The sequence below is a fragment of the Crocodylus porosus genome, unplaced genomic scaffold (genome assembly GCF_001723895.1).
Source record: "Crocodylus porosus isolate Cpor-Errol unplaced genomic scaffold, CroPor_comp1, whole genome shotgun sequence".
Taxonomy (NCBI): Eukaryota; Metazoa; Chordata; order Crocodylia; family Crocodylidae; genus Crocodylus; species Crocodylus porosus.
Window position 1 is genome coordinate 142,634,571 of NW_017728931.1, and position 25,412 is coordinate 142,659,982.

The window sequence follows — 25,412 nt, forward strand, 5'->3', positions numbered from 1 at the left end:
AGCGGGGCGGCGCCGGCGCCCTCGCCCTAGGCCGTCCCTGCCGGCTCCCGCCCCTGCACGCCTCCCTCGCCTCTGCCCGCCTGCCGGGCATCCGAAATCATGGGTATTTCATTGACTTGTTAGCGGTCTGAGTCGCTTGGGTCCTCCCTGCTCGGAGACTGCCAGCCGCGGACGATGGGGGGTCTCCTGCTCGAGGCAGGGCTGCCTCCCGCCGTGTCGCCGGCGGGGCGAGGCATCTGCTTGCGTGCCCTGAGCACGCGGGGTTATGGAAGCGGGGCGCCGAAGCAGGTGCTTGGTCAGGAGCAGCAGCCGTCTTCCGCCTGGCCGCAGGCCGGACCGTGGCTGGGGTGGAAGGGCTGTGGCGATTGCAGGCTGTCCCGGTGCGGGGCTGGCTCTCACGCTCTCCTTCGCCGTGTCCTTCTTCAGACTTCCCGAGGGAATTTGACCACAAGCCCGATGACCACCGGAGGGGATCGCTCTGCGACCGGCAGTGTGCGGCCATCAACAACACGCAGGGCGACCTTGGGGACATGCACTCGGGGTCTCATCAGCACAGCATCATGACGCCCAGGATCCTGCCAGGTAAGCGGAGGAGGGAGGAGTGGGCTACAGATGTTTCGTGTGCCATGCTGGGGGGACGTGGTCCCTGCTCCGGTCACTGCCGATTTGCCCAAGGCCCATTGCAGGACTTGTTGGAAGCTGAGAGGGCTCGGTCTCTTCTCCTGGGGTCACGCCAAGAAGCAGCCTGGACGCTCCTTGGCGCGGATGAAGGGGACATTGATATAACGTGCTAGAAATACATGGGAGAAGGAATGTGTGCGTCACCACCACACTTCTCTCTTCCCCTCTGGATTATGTTACCATTTGACCTAAACTGTGGCTCTCCGGTGTCCTCAGTTCAGTGCGCTCCAATCTGGCGGGCACCCAGAGGGGACCCAAGCCATCCTGCCCTGCTCCAGAGGCCCTAAAGCTGGCTGCTCCATCGGGTGTGAGCTGTTAGCAAGGCTGTTGCACCTTGCCAACCCAAAGGAGGGGGGTTCTCAGACTTTGCTATGGTGCAGACCTCATCTCCATGAGAAACCTGGGTCTTGTGAACAGTCCTGGGGTTACTGCAGTAGTGTTTTTTCCAAACATCTGCCCTCCATCCCTCTTCTGGGTCTGTGGAAAGGGCTGGTTTCACTTCTGCCTTCCTCCACTTCTCTGTGGAGCCAGGATGGGATCCCACCAAAAGCACAAAACAGCCCCAAGTACTGCAAAACTGCTGGGCTGCAAGCTGTAGCTGTGCAATCCTGGCTAACCCGGAGTAGGTCATAACTGGGTACCCTTCCCTGCAGTGATTTCCACGCCAGCCTGCTGCCAGCAGCTCTCAGACGAGTTGCCAGTGTGTGACAGCTGCCCCTTGAAAACTACCATCATGGCAGAAAATGAGGTGGAAGCCGCCAAGCTCTCCAACAACTACAAGGTCAGCTCAGCCTCCTCCCCCTTGGGCTCATCACTGCTGGTCCCATCATCCTGACTGCTACTCTTCTGGCTTGGATGTGCCTGTGCACCTCTGTTCTCTGGGGCAGGGCCCTCTCCTTGCAGAGGATCGGAGCAACAACAGTGCAGCAGGGGGGAGCCCGGGGTTCCTAGAGCCTCTTTTCTTAAGCAGATGCTTTCCCCCAGAAGTGGGAGCAGACTCTGGGCTGGTGCTATCTGCTCAGTTGAACCTGGCTAATAGGAAAAGCCTCCACCATTGGAGCTGGGAGCGCAAAGCCTCTTTCATCAACGCCAGCTAGCAGGGAGCTATGGAAGAGCTGGGCCTGGCCCTAGCAGAGGGAAGGCTGCAGCAATATCCCCAAGCAACCTGTAGTAAGCAGATGTGGCTAGAGGAGCAATAAATATTAGGGTGCTTCCAAGTCTGCACTGGGTACCCAGGACTAGTGACAGGGCTTAGCTTTACAGTATAACCTGGGCATAATCGCTACCAGTATTTTTGGGGGCTTGGGTCAGCTCCACTCCACCTGGATGTGGTGACAACATGGCTGTAACAAACTAAACATGGCCCCTGTTATACTGTGAGGATTAGCAGCAGCTGGGTGATGGGTGTCTGGCTGCAAACACAGGTTCCAGTAATCAACTTGATTGATCTTGGGGCATTGCACTATTGCACCTCTGGATTGGATTGTTCTTGTGTGGCCCTCCTAATGTCTCATCTCATGTGGAGTTGGACTCCTTTAACTCCTACTACAAGCTGCTGCCTGATTTTAATTGTTGGGATGTGGCAGAAGAAACTGCTGGCAAATAGATGAGCTTCTTCATTGATGGGAAAAGTGCAAACATTTTGAAGTGATCAAGCTGAGATGGGGCTGCTTCCAGATAGGAGACCAAATAAGCTAGGGATTGGAGCCTGGGAGTAGGGAGCTGTGCGAATACCAGCTGTTGCCCATATCTTGTGACCAGAGTAGAGTCCCTTTTGCAGTCTGATTTGTAGCTATCTCCAAGGTTGTTAACCCCTCCTGCAGGTGGGAAAACTGAGGTCCCAAGGGACTAAGCAACTTCCCTGCTTCCCCAGGTGCTCTTGGAAACTGAGCTTGTCCCAGACCTCGCTGGCTTCATTTTACCCAAACCAAGATGCAAATTACTGATCCTTCAGAGCAGAATATCCTGAACACTTTTTTTTGCAGGGAAAGCTCCTACCCAGGGTCCTGGAAGCAGATAACACCTCACTCCAGCCTGTAAGGCAGGGCTGCTCCTTCTTTGTGAGCATTAGCTGCTCTCAAACTGAGTTGTTTTTGTTGTTCTTTCATCTTTAACCATGCAGGGGATGTGAAGAGATGTCCTGTCTTCCAGGCTGGATAGAAAAGAAACCTGAGGTTTCCTATGGGAGAGATGGAGTTGTTCTAATCTGATGCAGTGGGGACTTCATAAAACTACTCCTGATAGCTGGTTGCTGACGGTCATTGGGCCTCTCGCTGTCTCCACAATCCTTGGAGGAGCTGCATGGGCCAGCTGCAAGCTCTGCTTTTAATCCCAGCTGTATCCCTATCTCTAAAGCTGGCCTGGAGGTCCAAAGCCCAGACCCAGACTCAAAATTGCTCGAGCATGCAGCAGGGAGTGGAGGAGCTGCATGTCTGAGCAGCCCTTAGCTGGACAACCCTGCACTGTGTTCAGGCCCAAACCCTGGGGAGCAGCACCCCATGGCATGGCTGAGGCCTGGCCTCCTTCTCCTGCTCTGTCCCTATAGGTAGGACATGCCCTGGGTGGGGGGTACCAGTGGTGACACCCTGTGTACTGAACTTGGGGCTTTGCGTGGTGGCACAAAAACGCTATCCCTGGGGTGTCTCTCTCCCTAAGCCAAGAGCATCTTCAATAACCAACAGCCCCTGCTGTGAAGTCATGCGCAGCACTCCTGCCTAGTACCAAAGCAGTGGCAGGTGTGGTTTGCAGTTGCATGGACCTGACTGCACACTGCATGACCCGCTGTCTCCTGAACAGTTTGGCTTCAAGAAGTGGAAGAGTCATGTGACGGCCCGGCCCTGGGCAGACCGCTCGGAGATCGTGAAGGAGCTCTACTCGGACCTGAATGTCATCAAGAGCTCGAGAGGTATGCAGTATTGTCCCTGGGCTGGGATGATGTAAGGCTGGTCCTGCTTGGAGCAGGGGGATGGACTAGGTGTGACCTCCCGTGGTCCCTTCCCACCCTCATGTGTCTTTTCTAAATCAGACCAAGCTGCCACTGATCTGTGTAGCATGCAGCAAGCTTTCTGGTGTGGGTGGGAGAAGCCCTAAATCTTCCTCCCAGGGCTGCTAGAAGCCCAGAGACTTCAGTCCCCCTGGCTAGTACACGGGGATCCCCATCTCCCTGAATTGCCTGGTTTGCACATCTGTAGGGTCTGTCATGCCTCCCTGGAAAGGGACAGAAGGGAGAAGTCCTCTTCTCCCCCCCAGAAAGGAGGCTTGAAACTAAGGGTGTCTCTTGCATGATGGAAAATGAGGATTGCAGAGGAAGTGACTGAACAGCAAAGTGGATGTACTTTCCAGGGTCTTGTCTATTGGCAAACCTGCTGCTTGGGCACAACAGTTTTATCATTTGTAGATGTAATGGGCAGCCTGAAATAGGAAGCAGGGCCAAGACGCACACCAGCAGGTCCCAAACCTGGAGCAGAGATGCATGGGTGGAGAGGCTAGAAACAGATTTGGCCCACACGGATCTTGCAGCAGTGGTGGGGGCTGCCAGGGGCTCAGCATGCTTGATGCCTACTAGGCTAGGATGGGACCAGGGGAGCAATCCTCCTATGTCCTGACTCCCTTGTGGGGCTGGGAGCCTTCCTCCCTTGCTGCCCACAACTGCAGGAACATTGTTCCACCTGGCAGTGGAAGAGTTTTAAGCAGCTGCAAATGCTAGAGCTGGCTGTCTTCCCTCAAGACAACCCTGCACTGGGATTTGCATCGGGACCCCTCTTGCTTCTGTAGCTAGAAGCATCTTAAATAGCAACTGTCCTGCAGAGGTGGCTTGATTGGCCTCCTTCCACAGGGGATGGGTCTTGTGTGGGTGCAGAGCAAGCTTCTGGATCCCTGAGCCCAGCAGCACGTGTGCTGTGAGCATTTAGCACTCTGGTCTCCAGGGCTATGACTATCCTGAAACAAATATAGCCTGGATTAAAAAGGCAGCCTGCTCCCAAACTAGCCAGGATGGGTCTCCTCACCCCACCTCATGACCCTTCTCACCAGGCTCCACGGTCACCTGTGGGAACATCTTCTACCTGCTGCTGTTCGGATGGTGGCTGTCTCTCATCTACCTCCTGGTTGCTGCTGTGATGTTCCTCTCTGTGGTTGCAGCTCCATATGGTATGGCCTGCAGAGACTCATGACAATGGTCCGAGTTCTAGTTTTTCCCCCATAGCCAGGGCACGTCTGGTGTGCTGACCTCCAGCCAGCAAAAGAAACAATAATGCATTCCAGCAACCTTCGTGTTGTGTTGGTTTTCCCCCTTCAAGTTCTTCCCAGAGGTGGGAAGTCCTAGCTGCAGAAGCTCTTTGAATTGCAGCTCTGGCCCCTGCCCTGCTCCCTCAAGCAGCAGCATCAACTGCAGGGGAGCCATACTCACAGCTTGTCCCTTCCTGATGCTGGAGCAGTCCCAGGGCTGATTTGCTGTCTTTCCCTGTAGGAAAGCTGTGCTGGGACCTGGCGGGATATTTCTTCTGGCCCTTTGGGAAAGTGATCCAAAAGGTGGAGGTGAGTTGGATGAGAGCTGCCTGCTCCCAGGGCGGGGTTTGTGGCTTGTCCTTTTGGCCCAGCTCCTGACTTTTTTTTTTTTCCTTGGGTCTTTTTATTCCAACTGCCCTGAGCACAGCAGCTGAGCCCTCTCCCATGGGGACCCTCCTGTGTGAGGCTTTCTCAGTGGCCCTGCTCTCCTCCTGTCTCCAGGCTGACCCCCCTCTGAGGAAATGCAACACCCTGTTCAATAAGTGCACGGTCATCTCGGAAGTGAGCAACCCCAAGGAGAGCACCCCATTGCTCCCCCAGCACAACGTGGGGCAGGGGCTGACGGGTGACGCTGATGACACGTACTGGGTAAGGCTCCTGCCTGGCTGGGCATTCCCCCTGCACCATGTTGGAGGGAGAAAGTGGCCCTTGGGAGTGGCTGGGGAGTCTATTTTTGGGAGGCCACCAGCACAAACCCAGATGAGGTGCGACTCTCTGCTGTCCAGACCCTCTTCCCTTGCTGTGACCTGGTGTCCCTGGCCAGGGACTTGGGCAGAGAGCCCAGGGAAGAGGCAGCTTGTGGACTTGATGTTCTTCTTTCCCTTCTCCATGGGGTGGGGTGTGGAGCTCGTTATGAAGCCACCATGTGGCTCAGCTCCTGGTGCAACTAGAGGTCCTCAAATACCCTCTAGAAATGAGTGTGAATAGGGTCCAGTGGCTAAAGAGTTGGTAAAGCTTCCAATGGTGGGGGTCAGACCTGCCCCTGCTCAGCTGTAGCAATGCCAGGGTGATCATCGGTGTCCTCTGGCTACAGCCTCCCTGTTGCAGGGGCCAGGCTGTATCACACCGCTATAAACTGTGCTGGCTGTCATAGCTGGGAGGAATATGGGGTGCTGAGCTGTCTCCTGGGCACCAGCATGGACCGGCCTTGCTCTCCTCTTCCCCAGCATCGTGCCAACACCTACGTCTGGCTCCTGCTGGGATACCCGTTCCTTGCTGTCGCCCACAGTCTGGTCTGCTTCATCTCCTGGCTCCTCGTGTTCATCATCCCCATCGCCAAAATGAATGCACGGACTGTGACTCGGATCCTGCTCCTGCCCCCAGAGCAGGTGCACATCCAGCATGTGAGGAAGGTGGGTAGCTCCAGCCTGCCCCTCCTATGGGGACCAGGTGAGGGTTGGTGTCCAGGGGCAGTGTCCCATTTGGATGCCAGCACTCCCAGTACTCTGCTTCTCCCTTGTACTGGAGGGGTTGGGCTGGAAGGACTTGAGGGCTGTATGAAGTAGCAAGGGGGTCTGTGATGCCATAATGGCCAGGCTCAAGACCATGTGATGCTGGGCTAAGAAGATCTTGGCTCGGTGAACACTTCTAGGAGGGGATGCGGGTGGCCACTGCACTGGGCTTTCTCCCCTGAGATGGCTGAGGTTATTCTGGGTGGATCAGGGTGGAAAGGCCTGCATTGGCTTGGGGCATCTTAGGTGGCTCTGAGTCTTCATGAGATGAAAGTGATGGGCCTGGGGGAGATGATGCATTTTTTGGGGTGGACTCCTTGGAGCAAAGAAGTGACCCAAGGGCTTCTGCCCCCTGCTCAGACCGAGGTGCCACTGGATGCAGAAGTGATCCTGTGCTGCTACCATGCTGTGAATGCATACTACTACAAATATGCTGTGGATGGGATCAATGTCTTCGCTGTCAGTATCCTTGAACCGCTGGCTGCCCCTGGCTCGAGGCAGTGTCATGGGTTGGGCAGCTCTGAGCTGAGATGGTGGGGTGGGAAGAAAAGATGCTGGGAACAAATGCAGGAATCATCCCTAAGGTGGGGTGAGTTTGAGATTTTCTTGGTCCTAGGTGGCTGCTGGGCATTAGTGACTGGCTCCCAGTGCTTGCTCTCAACCTGGCAGGGAGCTCATGGATGATGGACCCACTGATTGCTATTAACCAGACTGGTCAGGGATGTTCCAGCATCTCTGAACTAATTGGTGGAGGGCAGGCAGGGCATGATGGGGCAGTAAGGTTAGATCCCTGAGTGCATGTGAACAGGGTTCATCTGAAGCATCCTCTCTTGCCAGTGCCGGAGACTGGTCTGACCCTGTACGGTACTTGAGGGGAATTTTAGCCCCACTGAAGGGTGGCAGAGGGGTCTGTAAGAGCATAAAATGCCTCACCAGGGGCCTAGGCCAAGTGCAACAGGACACAGCAAGGTAAAACAGGGATGTGGCTTCCAGGCTAGGAGGAGTGGGCAGAGATTGAACCTCCCCGAGCTGGAGGCTCTCCAGCACTTGCCCAGCAGCAGGCTGTCCCTTGACCAGCTCTGCTGCAGACCTGCTGCCCCTGGTTATCGTGACTCTGGTGCTGGGCTACGTCGACAGCCACAACCGCTTCATAAGCTCCCCTGTGAAGTTCACGCTCTCGCTGCTCTCCATCATGCCTCTCTCCTACTACATCGGCATGGCCATTGCCAGGTAAGCGTGAGACCATCCTTGCTGCTCTGATGGGTTGAAGGCAGCCTTCGTGGGGCCACGATTCCTGCATCACCCTAAACTGATGTAGTAGTCAAGTCTTGAGGCTCCTGACATTTTTGTGGTAGTGTTTCTCCCCTTCCCTACTGGTCATGGTGGGTCTAGACCGGCTTGGGATGGAAAGGCCAGTTGCATTGCTATTGGCTTTGGGAGCTGCTTGTCCATCATGATCAAACAGGACTTGCCCTTCATTACAGGGGGTGGGATCCATGTGGCTGTTGCCCTTTTTGAAGGTGGCAGCCTAGCAGAAACTCCTTGCATAGGTGCAGCAGTCTTCCCAGAGCCCATCCTGGCACAGCCTCTCCAAGCTAAGGTCTGTCTCTGCTTCAGTATTTCAGCGCAGAGTAACTTTGCAGTGGGGGCTGTGGTGAATGCCACGTTCGGCTCCATCACCGAGCTGACCTTCTACATCACGGCCCTTATCAAGGGCACCCGTGAGGGGAACAAGTGCTACGAGGAGATTGTGAAAGCAGCCTTGACAGGGACCCTGGTGGGCTGTGTCCTCTTTGTCCCGGTGAGTCTGGCTGGAAGCCCCATGGCTCAGTCCTGTTCTCCACTTGCTCAGTGTCTCTGATGCTTGTGATGTCTGCTTCTGCCTCAGTGTAAATCTCTCCCACTTGCCTTCCTCGGTCTCCTCCTCTTGGGAACTGTCTCCCACCCCCAAATTGTCACTGGGATGGGGGGAGAAGAAATCTCTAGGCCATGAGCTTTCAAGGGACTTGAGTTACTATGGCCCAAGAGCTCAGTAGTGATTTAACACATCCTCTGTTTCCTCCCAGGGCTTGTGCATGGTGATTGGGGGCATCAAACACCAGGAGCAGAAATTCAACAGCAGGTCGGCAGGTGTCAGCTCAGCCCTGCTCTTCCTCTCTGTGGGAGGTAAGGTGTGGAAACCCGGTGCAAGAAGGAGGGGGCAATGATTTGGATACCTTGGCTGTACCAGGTCATGGCCTCTGACCTATGGGTCTTGCAAGACCCATCACAGGGTGGGAGCAGCACTTGAGCATGTATTAACAGCCTCTTTTGTAGAAATGGGATGTTGGCTGCTGAGGTCCCCCTGCTTTTTACCTGTGGCAGGGGCAGATGCAATGTCTTGTGTTGTATCGGGATTGACAGTAGCTTTAGGAAGACTGTATGGACTTCCATGGGATGGTGTAGACAAATCTGATGCTGCCTCAGATGAGGGTTGAGACTAATTTTTAAATATGTAGGGGGTAAAAAGAAGGTCCCGGGTAATGTGGGGCCCTTGCAGGACGCCATGGGAAACTCGGTCATCACACCAGACGACAAAGCTAACATGTTTAACAATTTCTTTGCCTCTGTCTTCTTAAGTAGGGACCAGAACAGCCACCTCCCTGCTGGGGCCCCCCTCAGGCCCTGGGGGAGGCACACCTGGGCCACGGGTTAGCAAGGATTTAGTTAGGGAGCTTCTGGAGGGGTTGGACGTATTCAAGTCAGCTGGCCCGGATGATCTCCACCCTCGGCCAGTTCCTTTAGAACTCTAGGTCATTGCAAGTCCCCAGGCACAACTTCATGAGCACTCATGGTGCTCTGGTGAGGTACCAGAGGACTGGAAGAGGGCCAATGTGGCCCCCATCTTCAAAAAAGGCAGGAAGGAGGACCTGGGAAACTATAGGCTGGTTAGTCTCACCTTGATCCTAGGCAAGCTGTTCGAGGAAAATTTATGCTGGCACACATCCAGCAGGGGACTGCATGTTTAGGGGCAACCAGCACAGGTTCATTAGTGGCAGGTCCTGTCAGACCAACCTGGTAGCCTTTTATGATCTGGTGATCTGATCATGGATGCAGGGGTAGCAGTGGATATAACCTTCCTGGGCTTCTGGAAGGCTTTTGACACCGGTCTCTCACCCTGTTCTCATTAAGAAACTAGGGGGCTGTGGTGTAGACACCCACACAGTCAGATGTGTCGCCAACTGGCTGGAGGGCCTCACCCAGAGGGTGGTAGTGGATGGGTCCTTCTCAGCCTGGAGGGACGTGGGCAGTGGGGTTCCGCAGGGCTCGGTCCTCGGGCCTGCACTGTTCAACATCTTCATCAGCGATTTGGACGAGGGGGTAAAAAGCACCCTGTTCAATTTTGCTGATGATACTAAGATGTGGGGAGACGTGGGCACATCAGAAGGATGCAACAGGCTACAATCAGACCTAGACAGGTTACAAGGGTGGGCAGATGAGAATAGGATGGGTTTCAACACAGACAAGTGCAAGGTGATGTACCTCGGGAGGAACAACCGGCACCATACCTACAGGCTGGGGAACTCCCCTCCTTGTCAGCACGGAGACGGAAAGGGATCTGGGGGTCATCATTGACTCCAAGATGAACATGGGTTGGCAGTGGTGGGGAGGCAGTCAGGAAGGCCACCTGCACCTTGTCGTGCATCCACAGATGCATCTCGAGCAGGTCCAGGGAGGTGATCCTCCCCCTCTATGGGGCACTGGTCAGGCTGCAGCTGAAGTACTGCATCCAGTTCTGGGCGCCACACTTCAAGAAGGATGTGGACAGCATGGAGAGGGTCCAGAGGAGGCCACTCGCATGGTCAGGAGGCAGCAGGGCAGGCCCTATGAGGAGAGGCGACGGGACCTGAACCTGTTCAGCCTCCACAAGAGAAGGCTGAGGGGGGGATCTTGTGGCCTGTTATAAACTAGTCAGGGGGAACTAGCAGGCATTGGGGGAGTCCCTGTTCCCCCGAGCACCGCCAGGAGTGACTAGGAATAACGGGCACAAGCTGGCAGAGGGGAGATTCAGACTAGCCATCAGGAGGCGCGACTTCCCGGTCAGGGTGACTAGGGTCTGGAACCAACTTCCAAGAGAAGTGATGCAGGTTCCTACTCTGGGGGTTTTTAAGAGGAGGTTAGTTGAACATCTTGCTGGGGTCACTTGACCCCAGTACTCTTTCCTGCCATGGCAGGGGGTCAGACTAGATGATCTGCTCGGGTCCCTTCCGACCCTAGAAACTATGAAACTGTAAGTGGGACTTCTGGAGGTCCCTTCCAGCTCACATTTTTTCCCTAATGAAGACCATTGTGGGACCCTTTCTCGGTGTGTTCAGGCTGGCCTTAGATTCTCCTCCTACATAGGTTCAGTCCCTCAGATCTGTTCCTGTCCCCATGTTGAGAGGCTCAGGGGTGCCTCCTTGGTGGTACCATCCACTATTGCAGGAGCCTCCTTGCTGCTCTGGACACCTATTTGAACACTTCCTAAATCTTTCATCTATGCCATGGGAGAATGTAGGACCTGACTGTGATGGGGCATGGGGGTGGGCAGACTCCCTGCACCCACTCCCCCACAGGCCAGATGCTTGAAATGAGTGTGGCTTTACCTTGGTGCTCAGAGTAACCCCAGCAGCCGGGCTGAGGAGGCCTCTTCCTGCAGCTCGCTGCTCTGCAGGGACACAAGGGGAAGCCCTGTGCCCACTGTGGGCCCAGAGAGCTTTCGCTGGGCTCGAACTGGTGTAGCAGGATAGCTGCAGGCAAACCTGTTTTAGCCAGGAAGCTGAGCAGAGGCCAGCAGGCCACAGGGCTCCTTGCGCGTGGGGCTGGGTTGGGGGAGGGGTATCCGCCTCGGATGAGCACCCTTCTGACCCTTGCACTGCTGCCACAGGTGTCTTTGCCCCGACGCTCTTCTCCAAAGTCTATGGGAGGCTGGTTTGTGGTGAATGCCAGAACATCACACACAACCCCCTGGGGCACTATCTGTGCCAGAACTGCCACTTTGACCTGGTAAGTCAAATGGGGAGCAGCAAGGTGCCCCACCTCCCCCAACATGACTTCTCTGTCCTTGTATGGACCTGGCTGCAAACCTGTCCCAGGCCAGGTGACCCTCATGGGTTTTGCTGGGAGGGGACCTGCTGCTTGTTCGTGGTCTGCAGCTTGCTGCGGCTGTGGAAACACCATCCCCTGGAGGGTGGGAAGGATCAGCAGAGCCTCTTGCTTTTTTGCAGCGGCTGCTCAGGGTTGATGGGACTGTGGGGAACCCCCTCCTGGGGCAGCAGGCAGAGCTCTTGCCTCTTTCTGACTCCTGGTTTTTCTTGCAGATGGCAAACAATGGCACTCTCTACTACAGCCACGTTCAGTAAGTGCCCCATGAGCATGGAGCATGTGGTGGGCTGGGGGGAGGGTAGTCCTACCAGATCCAGGAGGCAGCTGCTTGAGCAGCTCTGCTACAAGGCTTGTCAAGACCCCAGCAACACCAGGCTCCCCCATTGGGCTTAGTGCCTTGGACAACATCCCATGGGCTTTGCATGGACCCATGATTTCCACAAGACTGCCCCCTTGCACTGCTGTAGACAGTGCTGGCTGCCCCCACACATGCTTGCCTCTTCCCCTGCACTGCTGTGCCCAGCACTGGCCTGCAGCATCCCCTTGCTGGGCCCGCTCTGAGCCATGTGCTTCCCGTGATGCTGTGGTCCTGCTGCATCCGGTACCAGCCTTGCCTTGATGGCTGTGTCTGGGGGACTCTGAAGGACCAGTGATGGGTCCAGCCTGTGACCTCCTTGCTGCCACGAAGTGTCTGGGGTAAAAGGGATTCTCCTAGCCCACGGTGAAGCCAAGGCTCTGGTTTAGGATGCTGGGAGCCGGCTGCCCCCACCCCAGAGAAGTTTGGATTTTTTGGGGCTCTAACACATGATGTGTTGCAGGCCCCTGGTGTACACGGTGTCACTCCTGCTCCCGGCTGCCTACCTCATCGGTCTCTGCTTCACCCTGAAGACTCACTGTCACATTTACGACATTCACATCAGCGACTGCCACAGTAAGTCCCTGCCGGGGCAGTCTGGGCTCCCTCCAGGCCCATGCAGAAGGGGGCTGTGTACTCCCGGGACTGGCTGGTGCCTGGGGACAAGACTGGTTCTTGGCTCTGCCTGTGGGTGGGCTGCTTAACCCTGTTTAGTCAAGTAGAGCCCCTCTATAGGGAAGGGAAACAGGCAGCTCCCCTCCTTCTTCTGCAGCTAATGATGGGGGTAAAACTAGCTGGCCTGGGCTGAGGAGGCACTGAAAGATATAATGCATGAGCTGCAGGGGGAATTCTTCTGCTGTCCTTCCCCTCCCACCCCAACAGCAAGGAATGGAGAACTTGACATGAACCAGCTTAGATAGGAGAGAGGATTTGGGCTGGCATCCCTGTGCTGTGAGCCTGGGTAATGCGTGGGTGATGCCACTGGAGTCCTGGCTGTTCAGCTCCTGGAGCAGAAATCTAATCGCCCCATTCAGGCCTGACCCTGGGGTACAAGCTGGTACTGATGGGGCTGCTGGCTGGGTGCACACTCCCATGGCCAAGGGAAGGTGAGCAGATGCCACCATGACACCAGCTCCAGGCTGAGCCCAGAGGTGACTTGAGACCCATCCTGGATCGCTTGTTTGCTTTTTTTTCTCCCCCCCAGTGCCTGGTCACCATCACGGTGCTGTAGTCCACTGGTCCCGCTGGAGGGCCCTGGCCATCCTCCTGCTCTCCACCTTGTGCATGTCTGCCTGTGCTGACCTGGCCACGGAGCACATCAGCCCCATCCTCACCAGTTCCACCATCTCTCAGGTAAGGAGCCATCTGGCACCGAACTACACTCTGTGGATCCCAGTCAGAGGATGCTGTGATTACCCAGGCTTGAGGCTTGCACCAAATCTTGCCTCCAACAACCAGGCCACTGCTGCTGTCCCAAGGGTTGCACACAATGAGCCTTGCAAGGCTGGAATTGAGCAGTGTCCCCCAGTCACAAGACTTGCTTGGCTGTATGAACCAGCTGCCAGATCTGCAGTGGCTCTCCCCCCAATCAAGAATATATTTACAGCTTTATCGAGTGAGTGGGAGGGGATGGGTAGCTGCTGGCTGTGAATGTAGTGGCTCTGTCTTGGCTAACTCTCTCCCCTCTCCACAGTACTTCATTGGGGTGACTGTCCTGGCCATGGTGCCAGAGCTCCCAGAGATAGTCAACGGGATCCAGTTTGCCCTGCAGAACAACCTGAGCTTGAGGTGAGTGCTCAAGTCTGAGCCTGGCCTGGCTTTTGCAGCCTGTATGAAATAGCTGAGATTTGTCTGCTACTAGACAAGCAGAAGCTGAACCACGCACCCTAGATGAATGTCCACCTCTCTTGAGGTATGGCATAGTGCTGGATGCTCTTGGAGCTGCTCCTAGCTTGGGTTGAGGTGGGGGCATTAATCTGCCCCCAACTCGTCCCTTCCTGCTTGACTATGTCGGAGGTATCTAGCTCTCTCCATGGGGCACCTGCCTCAGATAAGCTCCTTGAGGAGCTACCTGTGCTTTGCACAGGCCTGGTTCAGCATGGTGGCTGCTGTCTTCCTCAAGTACTAATAGGCAGTGTGTGGATGCTGGGCCGAAGGTGCTCGGAGGCAGAGACTGCTACTTCCTGCTCTTGGAGAGGATCTGGGAAGGACCACGGACCTGGCATGAGGCGTTACTGAACACATTGTCAGAGCCACGTTGGGGTTGGGGAGGCATCTTTGGGCACTTGCCCTTGGTGGGAGGAAGGTGCTCAGAGTTCAACACTTGCATGGCTAAGGAGCCTGTGTTTGGGTCCTGTACCCAGAGATGTGGCTACTACGGCATCCAGGGAACAGGATGAGTGCAGTCTCCTGCCACTGGGCTCTGTCAAACCCTTGTGCTGTCGCATACAGGAAGAGAATGAAGCTCTGTGGGTTTGGGCCCTCTTCTCTCCCTCTCCACAGCCATTGTTTCGTTTGCTTTAGACAGTCCATGACCCAAAGCTGGTCTGTACTCTAGACCAGTGAAATGCCAGCACACTAGTCCCGCAGTGTGGTGGGGGGAAGGTAAAGGGGGTATGCAGACTTGTGTACATTCATGTAGAGACCGTTTGCTCTGATCTCTGCTCTGCTCTGCTCTGCTCTGCTCTGCTCTGCCTAGCATTGAAATCGGGAACTGCATCGCTGTCCAGGTCTGCATGCTCCAGATCCCCATCCTGGTGCTCTTCACAATCTTCTACGTGAGTCATGAAGCTGGAGCCAGAGCAGGACACTGGACTGACTTGTGATGCTGAGTGGTGCCACCTGCTCTGCACAGGCCATGGAGCCTGGGAGCAAAGCCCCAGAGGCTGTAGGTGCCCATGGGACAACTGGCCAGTGGTGTTTTCACCAGCGCTAGCAGAGTGCTTAGACAAATACTGGGCTGCATGCTCTCTTGTAGAGCAGCAGCAGGTGAGCAAGGTGGGGCTCCCCACTAACACCTCTGTTTTGGAGGGATGACCGCTGCTCTCCAGTCTCTCCACACAACTGTCTATCTGGACAACGCAACTGGAGGACTTGCTAACTTTTTAATGCCCTCAAATTGTTTTAAAGGGCCTCACACCTAGAATGCAGATGGGTGATGCTTGTAGCTGCAGGCACCTCTTCCTCTGAATCAGGGTGGGGAAAAAAGTCTCTTGCTTGGCCTCCTTGAGACTGAGGAAACCAGGCTGCAGGAGCTCATGTTGAACGCTGAGGGGTTTGGGTTGGAGACCTCCTCCTCCCATTGTGCCCAGCTCTGCTCATCTGTCATCTTCCACTTGCCGTGGGTGGGGAGCCCCCCGGGCAGAGAACAGATGGGCTGGGTTTGTTCTTCTGAACTTGCGGTGATGCTGACTTTGTTTTTTATCCTTGCTGAGCACACCATTGCTGGCAGCCAAGGAGACCTAACTGCTGTCTGCCCTCCCACAGCCCACTGGTTTCATACTGGTCTTCAGTGACCTCCACGTCTATGCCAGCATGTTCAGTGTGGTCCTCATGAACTACATCTTCATGGATGGCAAGTGTGATTACTTCCAAGGTAACAGCCCTCTCCTCTGTGGTGTGTCCTAGTGCTTCCAGCTCCTTTTTTAACCTCCTCTTTTACTATTACTCAGGACTTCCTTTTAATGCCCCAGGCCTGATAACACCATATTTGCTTGGGTTTTTTTGAAGATTTAGATCAAGGAGTGTTTGTTTAAAACTGATTTTTGGCTCTTCTTGCTTCCTAAAAGATTTAATTGGATTACCCAGCTACAAACTAGATCTGCCACCTTTTTAGCAGTAGACTCCAGAACTTTTAATCCCAGCTAACCATGTCAGTTATGGTATCATCTGCCTCTCAAATGGGCTTTCACTGGCATTTGTAGATGCAAGGCACAAAAGTTGGTGATCCAGGCTTGGATCCTATGCCAAGCAAACTGGCTGCTCCACTGCAGGTCCATCTAGTGAAACCATCAGCCTGTCGGAGGCACAGGCTTTCCCCGGGAAAGGATGGGATCCTGTCACCTTCCACTCCTAACCATAGCTGTTCTCTCCTCTTTTCCTAGGTACAGTCCTGGTGATGGTCTACTTCATCCTCCTAGCTGTGTATTTCTTTGCTCCGTCCCCTGCCGGCTGCTGAGGCCTGTCTCCACTGGACCTTGTCTCCAGATCTCCTGGAGTCAGCTTCTCTCCAAAAAGCTGTTTCTCAGGGATTTTGCTGGTCTGGGTTTTTTTAACTAAAACACAAAGGAAAGCTGAAGAACCTGGTACCGGAAGTTTTGGTCTCTCTACTGGGAATTTGGGCACTGGGAGAAGGGCACTTTGAGTGCCTGAACTGCCCATCTTCTGAACCCAAGATGAAGCCTCGAAGCCCAAGCACTTGCATACAGTATTCATGGCGGCAGCAGCACACTTGAGCTGTGCGTAGAGACATGCACGAGCCGAAGTTCCTGAGGCCCAGTAGATGTCTACCTTAGGCTCTTAAGGATGGACTGCTCCCTGCTCAGGGCTGCGCTCTCCAAGGAGATGTCTGGAAAGACCCAAATGTCCTAGCAGGACAAAGGTGGCATCATGGACATGGGAACCTGAAACTAACACTGGCCTGTAGAAATGACACACAAGGGTGTTTGCTTACTTGAAAAGCACCAAGTGTTTTTCCAGCTGTTCTCATTAAAGCAATTTTGTACAAACAAGGAATGGGTCTGCTCCTTTCAAAAACAGTTCTGTAACTGGCTGCCTCCAGGTGACTGATCGTATAGAGGTTTTTCTTCCATAGTTGCTCTATGCAAATACTGGTCCTTGTGCATCTGGCACGCTACAGCCATGCTTGGGGAGTAGTGAGCACGGGGAGTGACATGCTGCAGAGTGGTGGAGTAGATGGAGGTACTGGGAGACTCCCATCTGGACCCCCAGTCTCCACAAGAAGGTGGAATAGGGAAGGGAACAGTACGTGGGAGGGGGAGGCTCTTATCCAAAAGTCCTTGCTTTGTTGCCAGCCTCCAAGTAGCTGTTCCCTGTACACCCCTGCATTTGAGAGCTATTTGGAGCATGTGCTACTACCCACTAGTAAAGGGTAGTCGAGAGCTACTGGGCTACTGAACTGTCCTAGCTGTAGCACTAAAAACTTTGACTCTTGACCCTCTCATCTCTGCAGGCTCTGTGCTGGCTCTAAGAAGAGGTTGTACCTGGGTTGTAAATCCAACCTGTTGAGGTTGGAAGGGACCTTCAATAGATGGTCAGATCCCCTACCCTGGGCAGGAAAGAGGGCTGGAGTCAGATGACTCCTTATGTAATGTGCTCCTTCTATATTGGACAAATATCCTGGTTCCTGATTTGTGTCCTCGCATTAGGCACTGAGTTGAAGCATCTGCTACCTAGCTACTTCCATACCTACCTAGCTACTTCCATATCTACCTGCAGTTTAAAATAAGATTGTTCCACTAGAGCCATGCTGTCCCTGGATCTGACTCTCTCTTGTCTCCTTGCTTGTAAATCCAGGTATCCAAAAACCTGCTGGTGTTCTTAGGCCCTGGCTCTCCTTAAGGAAATGTTTTGGTGCCCAACTAGGAGCTGTGGTTGCCACATGTATTGGAGCTCTTCAGCACACAGAAGCTCCCTTTAGCAACTTTGCTCAACTCCTTCCAAAAACACCCTGCCTCTTCCCCAGAGCATAAGCTACCCTTGTAGAAGTTCAGCTTGTAGTAAAGGGGAGGTGGGGTAAGGGAACCTTCCTCCGGGCAGAGCAGGAGGGGGAAGGTGGGCAGTGAATAGAACTAGATGGTGGACAAGTGACCGAAAGTAGCCACTGGTGACAGGTTGCATGTATTCAGCACTGGGTGCCCAAGATGATGCAAGTGTTTTGAGCTTGCAGTCTGCTAACACTGTCTTGAATCTGCAGAATGCTCTTAACTTGCCCTACATCCCAAAAATGGGGATCTGGGGGCATCTTGCTTGTGGATGGGCAATGATTTGAGTATCTTTGCTGTACCTGCCTATACTACTGCAGTGCACAGCTTGTTTCTGGGTAGTCACAAAAAAGCCATGACCCATAGGTCCTCTAGACCACCAAGCCTTGGTCTCCCAGTCCTCAGGTCAACAGATGCTGCTTCCTATAGTAGTTTTTTCTTTTTTCCCCTGTAGCACTGAGACGGTAATGACAACAAGGCCACCTTCTGACTGCACAGTCACTGTGCAAGTGACTAAAAATCCTGCATTCACTGACTTGTAGTCTCTTCTAGGGATGGTGCTAGCACTCCTCCCTCAAGATTGGGCTAGAATGGAGGCTTATAGCACTAAACTGGTATCTGAACGCAAGGGCTCCTAGGTTGCAGGACTTAAGAGGATGGTGCCTGCTTCCCATGCTGTGGGGTACCTCAACTCCCCTACTAAAGGCAAAAATACACGCTGTGCCTCATGCTAAGTGACTGCAGGGGAGGAAGTGCCAAATAGTTCATATAAGGCCCCAGGCTCCTCTAAGTGGGGGAATCTCCATCTGGTGCTGGTAGTTAGGCTTATCCTTGTCCTGGTCAAGGTATAGCTGAGATCCCTATGGAGACTCTGGGCATCCTTGCTTGACCTAATCCATCCAGGTCCTGCTGAGAGGCTGGGAAGTACCAGCTTTGAGCTTGGAAAGACTAGTCACTAAATGGAATAGCTTATCTTGGCAGCAAGCTCTGCTCGGGATCAAAATGTATGCTTCCACGCCACCTTCTCTCTTTGGTTCTTGCTGACAACCCCAAGATGTTCAAACAGCAGCCAGTACATCTAGGACTACCTTCTCTAAGCAAGCAGGAGCCTGCACCTCACTTAAACATGCTGTTTTGCAGCTGTGTAGTTTGCTAGCTTTCTTGAGCCAGGAGGCAATCTGGAGTGAGCAAAGCTGGGTTAGGTGCTGCTGCTTGTCCTGATGGAAGAGCTAAACCTGTATGAGGGGAGGAAACGGTGAAAGCCCCGAGTGAAACTCCAGCCTTGCTCACACCTATGGGCTTGACTAAAGGGGAAGAACTCAAGCAAATGGGGCTGGCTCAGGTGGACTAGCATCCTCCACACACCAGGGCCAGTAGCCCCCTTAGACTAAACCAAGTGACTGGGAAATGGAAGCTCTTGTAGCCAACAACCTACTCCATCAGATAAATGTCTGAACAGTGAGTTATTACCTCCCAAAAGTTCAGGCCTCTCTGAACCAGCTGTTCTAGAAAACCCCTTCTGCTTTCTGTGCCTAGAGTCTCAGGCAAGAGCATAAGCAGGGTAAGGGCAAGATCAAATATTTCCCAAAAATCAAGTGAGGACTTGCATTTAGTGAGCTTGAGCTCCCCTCTTGAAAAGGAGCCAAAAGCAACCTGCAATCCAGGAACTGTCCCCAAGCCAGACTAACAAGTTTGCCCATTTCCCTTATGGAAAATGGATGCGCTCACAACTTAGAAGAGCATTGGAGGTGTGAGAATTGCTTGCTCCCTCAGTGGTTACAGGGAGGTTGGCAATGGACTACCTGTGCTTATTTGCGTACCACACAGCTTTCTCCCAAAAATTAGCCTTCCAAAACGGATTCTCTCTCAAACCGGGAAGCTGAATTTTCTCCTCGGAATAGAAGCATGGAGACACTGCAAGATGGCTGCTGCTGCTTACTCTCCTCTTCCCTCCAGCAGCTACATGGAGGGAGGGACTGAGTCCAGCAGGCTAGAGCAAGGGTGGGATGCCTGGGTGTGATCACCTAGTTTAAAAACTACTGGCAACAGCAGTGGCTTTTTTATTTGTGCAGGCATGACTCATAATCTACCTGAATCCTGCTACTTGTTCTTCACTCCAGAGGTGGGAATGACCTACTAATCAAACTATCCTTTCTTCAGCAATTTTGCTCTGTTATCCACCCCGTGTCTCCTCCTCTTTCACAATCCTGGTGACTAGTTTTAGCTCTTCTCAAAATCCTAGCCCCCCCCCCATGGAGTCCGGTCTTCAGCAGCAGTTGCAGTTGCAGCTCTTAGCTGAGCAGCCAAGAGCTGCTGCTTTAACGCAGTTGTGAAAGGGAGAAAACAATAACTTCTGCCTGAGCTCCATACCTGCTCAAGGCAACCATAACATTGGAGAAATCTTGTTTTTGGGAAAGCAGACCAATGAACAAGGTGCATATCTTATTTGTGGGGTGTGGGAATAAGAAGAGGCAGTCTTCTGGCAGTAGCCACAGGGCACAGATGAGGAGCAATGGTCTTAAACAGCACCAAGCCCAACTTAGTTGGAGACACAGGCACCAACTTTTATTTTTGCCAGGGAGGCTTAAGATGATGGACATGTAGAAAGTTTTATGTATTTCAGGTGACAGCTCTCTTTCCAAGGAGGCCCTCACATACTCAGCTCTTCTAGCTGCAGATTAGGAAGAAATTTCTCATGATGAGGGTGGTCAGGCATTTGAACAGACCACCTGGAGAGGCTGTGGAATCGCCATCCTTGGATGTGTTTAAGAGCACATTGGACAGACACGAGGCCGGGATGGTTTAATTAGGGACGACCCTGTCCTTAGCAGTAGGTTGGCTTACAGGTGACCTCCTGGGTCACCTGTAAGGGGAGGGCAGGGTCCCTTCCAATACTACCATCTTATAATACTTGCTCAGGTGTGATCTGGCAGCTGTGGCTTCTGTATCACTCGGTAAGTGGGTTTAGAAACTTCTTCTTCTCATTAAACACAGCTGATCTGTTACGATGAGGCTGCTGGGTTGACCCACAGCCTTGGTAAAGACCAAACCTCCGGACCACAAATTACCAGAGGCAAGGGACGAGGTGCAGAAACAAGGCATGAGATCTGGACAGGTTTATTCATCAGAGCTTTAAAAAAAACAAAACAAAAAAAACAAAAACAAAAAAAGGGGGGAACAGCCAAAAACACTGACAAGGTACATAAATACAGGCCAGCACATCTGTGCAGCTCGCAGCCCTCCGCCCACCCCTGCACAGCTCCACACAGGATTCAGTCGCACGAAAAACGAGAGAGGCAGGTCGAGAAAGGACATCCACCGGCGACGGCATGCACAGACTCCCACACCACACATGTGCACAGGACGGGACTTGCAGACCGAAAGTAAGGCAAGCATGGAGTTTCGCCCAACCCCCTCCCCACCCCCTAAAAAATGGGCACCCACTGGCTCTCGCAGAGCAGGCTTTTCCTATTATCCAAGCAAGCGTCTGCTTGGACTTTGTATCCCTAGGTGAATAGTACTAGAGCGCTGTCCCATGCATCTGCCTGCGGCTTCCAGGGACTAGAGAGACTGCTGCAGTAGAGGACCTGACCTTGGGTCTGGGAAGCATCCTGCACCAGGCGGAGCTGTTCTTGCCTCACCCATGAACCGTATCGACACACATGGTGACCAGCCCTTGAAAGGGCTAGAAATGGCTGCGGCTGGCACATTTCATCCAGAGGGCAGGGTCGGGGGTGAGCTGTGAATCGGCTGCTGCTCTGAACTTAGGCAGGAAAAAGGCCTTTGGGTTGGTACAGTGATCCCTTCGCAGCTGCACGCAAGATGACCGCCCTCCCCATTCAGCACAGTGACTTGAGGGCGCGGGCACAAGAGGAGCAAAGAAACAGCTGCCAGTGGATCTACGCTGAACCTGAACCCACCCGGCTGGACTCTGAAGGGATGGCATGTGCGAGGCATTGCTCCCTGGTCCCCGGGGAGCCCCCGGCGTGGTGTACGGGGCATGGTGGGACGGCTCTGAGAACAGGTTGGCCATGCTGTCGCTCCAGCAGCATTTCTTGCAGAATTAATTTAGTCGCCAAAAAAGACTAAATGCTGCAGTTGTTACTTCGCACCTCAGAGAAGGTGGGGGGGAAAGAAGAGATGTGATATTGTTTTCTTCGGCAACAGCAACGCTAAGGAGCCTCTCGGTCAGAAGACACCCAAGAATATCACACACCCCGCGAAGGATCAGAGGGGTGGTCAACTGACGACAGTCACTACAAAGCTCTTACGCTGCCTGTCAGATCAGATATATATCGTAATATTTGATGTTTAGTCTTGGGATTAGGATTAAAGTTTGCTGGATGCCAAATCGGACGAGTGGCCACGCTGAATACCAAGATGCCCCGGTAAAGAATCGTACTGGTAACGGGCGTGGGAGGGAGCGCTGCTGGAGCTCCTGGAGACAGACTGGTATTTCAGTCATTAACTGTTACAACCGGGAGAGGTTTCCTTGCCAAGAGCTTGTTTTAACTCGAGTCCCCTTTTCTCAGAGACACAAAAGCAGCTCGTCTGAGCCATTCTCTTGCCTCTTCTTCTCCCTCAGAAGTGGGACAGCAGTGAGGCAATCCTATCGCTGTCCACGGTGTCCACCAGAGCTTGGTAACACAAGCTAGCACAGATCAGGGGGCCAGCTCCTTGATTTCACCAACTCAGAGAGACAAGTTTGTTTTCACGTGCAGGAGCACTCCTGCTTCACTTGATCCAAGGGCTGAGGAGATGCAGGGAGAGCGACCAAAGTGTAAGGCGAGCAGACGCAGCTGATGAAGGAGAGGATGAAGCCAGTTCAATCCTGAAGTGGCTGAGCACACTCAGTTCCCACTGAGGTCACTGGAAGGGACAGATACCCAGCCATTAGCAGGACTGGCCCCGTGTGCTAGTGCAGGAGCACTCAGTGAACCTAACTGCGCATCCAAGGGGCAGCGAGGACTTCCAGCCCAGCTTCAACATAAAGCCGTGTTTCATGCTCCGCCCAGACACGGTGAAGGCATCGCACTTCCAGCAGGTCGCAGGCGCTGGCAGCAAAAGGCTTTTGCAAGGCTGCACAGATGCATTGCCTGAAGGATCAAGGCATGAACGACCCCCCCTGCAAACACGGGAATGAATTCCAACCTAGAGAGTCCCCAAGAGGCCACTTCAGCCAAGAAGAGATTTGAGCAGGTGAGCACTGATGTAGAGCCGTTTATCCCTGAAAGATGCAGCCCAGCGCTTGAGCAGCAAGGGGATGTGGGAAGGAAGAGGCTGCACTTTTGCAAGTCAGCCACTTGTGCAAGACGGCCCCAGTTACACTGCAGGCCAAAAGGCACAGGCTCAGTGTGGACGTTGCACCAAGAGAGAAGACGGTAGCCATTAGGGAACCATCAGACAGCTGACAGAGTAGCTAAGCGTCTCTCTAGCTCTCCAGCCTGAGGATCATGCTACACGCAGTAGAAAACCACCAGAAGCTCAGGAACTGAGGGCTCATTGACTAGTCCTCTTAGGACTCCAAGAGCCGCCAAGACAGCCAGGTACTGATGGGCTCACCTGACTCCTAGCTGTACACACCCTCTCAGCACACATCAGCAGCACCTGGCAGACGCTTCGGACGCTGTGGCTTAGATCAGAACCAAGAGAGAGGCTAGAAAATTTAAAGAAAAAGCCATGTGCACGTTCCCTCCACCCACGAACACTGTCTGCCCGCTGGGGGCCTCCTCTCACCGCTGAACAGAGGCGGCGAGAAAGAAACATGGAAACATTCTGGGTCTAAATGCTGATCACACAACACCAGCACAGTCCACCACCAGCACAGGTGAGAAGCACATGGGAGACATCAAGCCTGTCACGGCTGAGCAGGCTTCAAGTGGCACTGAACTTTTCCTTGCTAGTATAATGGAAGGGACAGGGACAACACAAAAGCAAAGAGCAAGCAGCAGCAGGCTTTGGAGTTGCAAGGGCCCAGAGGACAATGTGGCTGAAAAGGAGCCATCCTTTGTTTTGCTGGGGCCTTGGAAAGAAGTTATATTATATAGTTAAAACTGACCATGGGAAAGAGCTTGGTACATCTGGCATGCTGGGCAATAAGTGACCCCTAATGAGCAAAGCTGGGAGCCCGATGCAGATCAACTGCATGATTTCACTACTATGATTTCTTTGCCTCTACAGTAACGTCTTAAAAGGAAAATATAAAAGCGCCCCATCCCGCTCACCGGGGGAGGGAAGGGGCAGGTGGCAGGGGGTTATTTGGGAAAGCTAATTAAAAAGGCACTTAAAAATGGTCGAAAATTGTTTTGTTCAAACCCAGGATCCGCCAAACTCAGGTGCTCCCGTTTCGAGGGCCGGGCGTTTGCATTCTCTAGAGCCAGGTTCCACGGTGAGGTCGGAACAAGAGACCCAGAAGAGCGACGTTTCTTCCTCTCCTGAATTTGGAGGAAGGCAAACACGATTCACAGCAAAGGACAAACAATATCTCTCCCCACCGATTTTGAAAACAGCATTACATTTCCCGGGAAGGTAGATGCGCTGATTTTCCAGCTCTTCAGAAAATGGACATCCACGGGAGCGAGTCATCAAAAACCCACAGCTGAGTAAAACAGGCAACTGACCAGCTACTGAGAGAAAAATCCAACGCTGAAGAGGAAAAGACAGGCAACTGATACAAAGTTGGCACAGCTGGACCATGTCCTGGCCACCGAGGGCAGGAAAACACTCAGGTTACATGGGTGTTAAAATCCATATGGTTAAGTTTCCTAAGAACACGCCACCCCTTCCCACCCAGCAAGAGAGCCTTGCAGTCATCTGCACAAGCAGAAATCTCTAGCTTCCCCACTCCTTGCTAAGCTGATGTTTCAGCATGAAAAGAGAAGGAGCAATTACCCTTCCTCAACGCCACTACAAACAGCAGTGGGAGTTCAAAAGCAGCGTGGAAGATCTCCGTTCCCTGCCTCTACTGCAATGCACCAGTCATCTCCTAGAACTCAGAAGAGGATGAGGACGTGCCCGTAACACATGCAAGTCTTCGGGGAAGACGGGGGCGGACGTTTTGCAGAGGCAAGGCCAGTTCAGGGGTCAGGAGGCCGAATGCCGCCAGAAGCCAAGGGCACGGACTGCGACTGTTCCTTCAGGATGCGGTGGCGCTGCAGCGGTTCCTGTCCTCTGCTTGGTTAAATATATGTCTCAAGAAACAATAAGTTAAAGAACACCATGGGTAAGCGTAAGCCGCAGCATTTCCTAAGCCCCTCCCCCACCCCCAACGAGGCTACAAGCGTTATGCAAAAAGCATCCTAGTGGCTGCAACACGACAAATGAATCGGGAAAAGCGTCTTCATTCCTGGTGGATTTACACAGATCCATAAATAAAAGGCCGGTTTCCATCCACTTAAAATAAGAGTTTGCAGACAAGGCATCCGAGAGATTTGCCGAGCGAAGCATCAAGCACGTCCTCCCGTCTTCTTGGCCGGTCTTCATCTGTGGTACCCATAAATAGAGAGGGGAGGGGAACGGCCTCTCTCTGGTAGTGTTTCTAGGGCAGAGGGCGAACAAGCAAGGAGGTCTCATTTCAACCGCTCGATGAGTCCCTGTGTGAGTCCCAAGTGCAAGAGCTGAGACCTGGAGAACTTTGCTAGATGAGGGAAGTAGCCCAGCAGCTTTTCCCATGACAGTTCCAGCAGACTGGGTACTACCAGCCACATCTTAAATAAGGAGCCAGTCCGTTTGTTCTCGTGGATGTTGACTACCCCGCCGTGGACATACATGCAGCCGGCCTATTGGGGAACA

The 25,412-nt window shown here is 53.5% G+C and overlaps 2 protein-coding genes across 3 annotated transcripts in view; one reads left to right on the forward strand and one right to left on the reverse strand.

The window, feature by feature from the left end:
- The first annotated feature begins 99 nt into the window (after window positions 1–99).
- On the forward strand, window positions 100–16,628 carry LOC109316019 (putative cation exchanger C521.04c). Its single transcript, XM_019543981.1, has 20 exons — window positions 100–103; window positions 331–582; window positions 1,335–1,462; window positions 3,478–3,586; window positions 4,714–4,830; window positions 5,150–5,217; window positions 5,410–5,556; window positions 6,135–6,320; window positions 6,780–6,882; window positions 7,508–7,649; window positions 8,037–8,220; window positions 8,486–8,585; window positions 11,326–11,444; window positions 11,759–11,796; window positions 12,362–12,474; window positions 13,103–13,251; window positions 13,592–13,686; window positions 14,597–14,675; window positions 15,385–15,493; window positions 16,002–16,628. The coding sequence occupies exons 1-20, from the start codon at window positions 100–102 to the stop codon at window positions 16,073–16,075; spliced, it is 2,316 nt and encodes a 771-aa protein (XP_019399526.1). The 3' UTR covers window positions 16,076–16,628.
- Window positions 16,629–23,641: 7,013 nt separating this feature from the next.
- Window positions 23,642–25,412, reverse strand: part of KLHDC10 (kelch domain containing 10) — a 31,461-nt gene continuing 29,690 nt past the window's right edge. Inside the window, exons 9-10 of one of the 2 annotated variants that reach the window (XR_002102627.1) lie at window positions 24,513–25,399; window positions 23,642–24,055 (exon numbers count right to left, since the gene is read on the reverse strand). Coding sequence is in view for 1 of the 2 variants with exons in the window: in XM_019543813.1 (XP_019399358.1) it covers window positions 25,190–25,399 (210 nt within the window). In the remaining variant the exon portion in view is untranslated. Of the gene's footprint in view, window positions 25,400–25,412 lie in introns of both variants that reach the window. The other variant, XM_019543813.1, reaches the window with a different exon arrangement.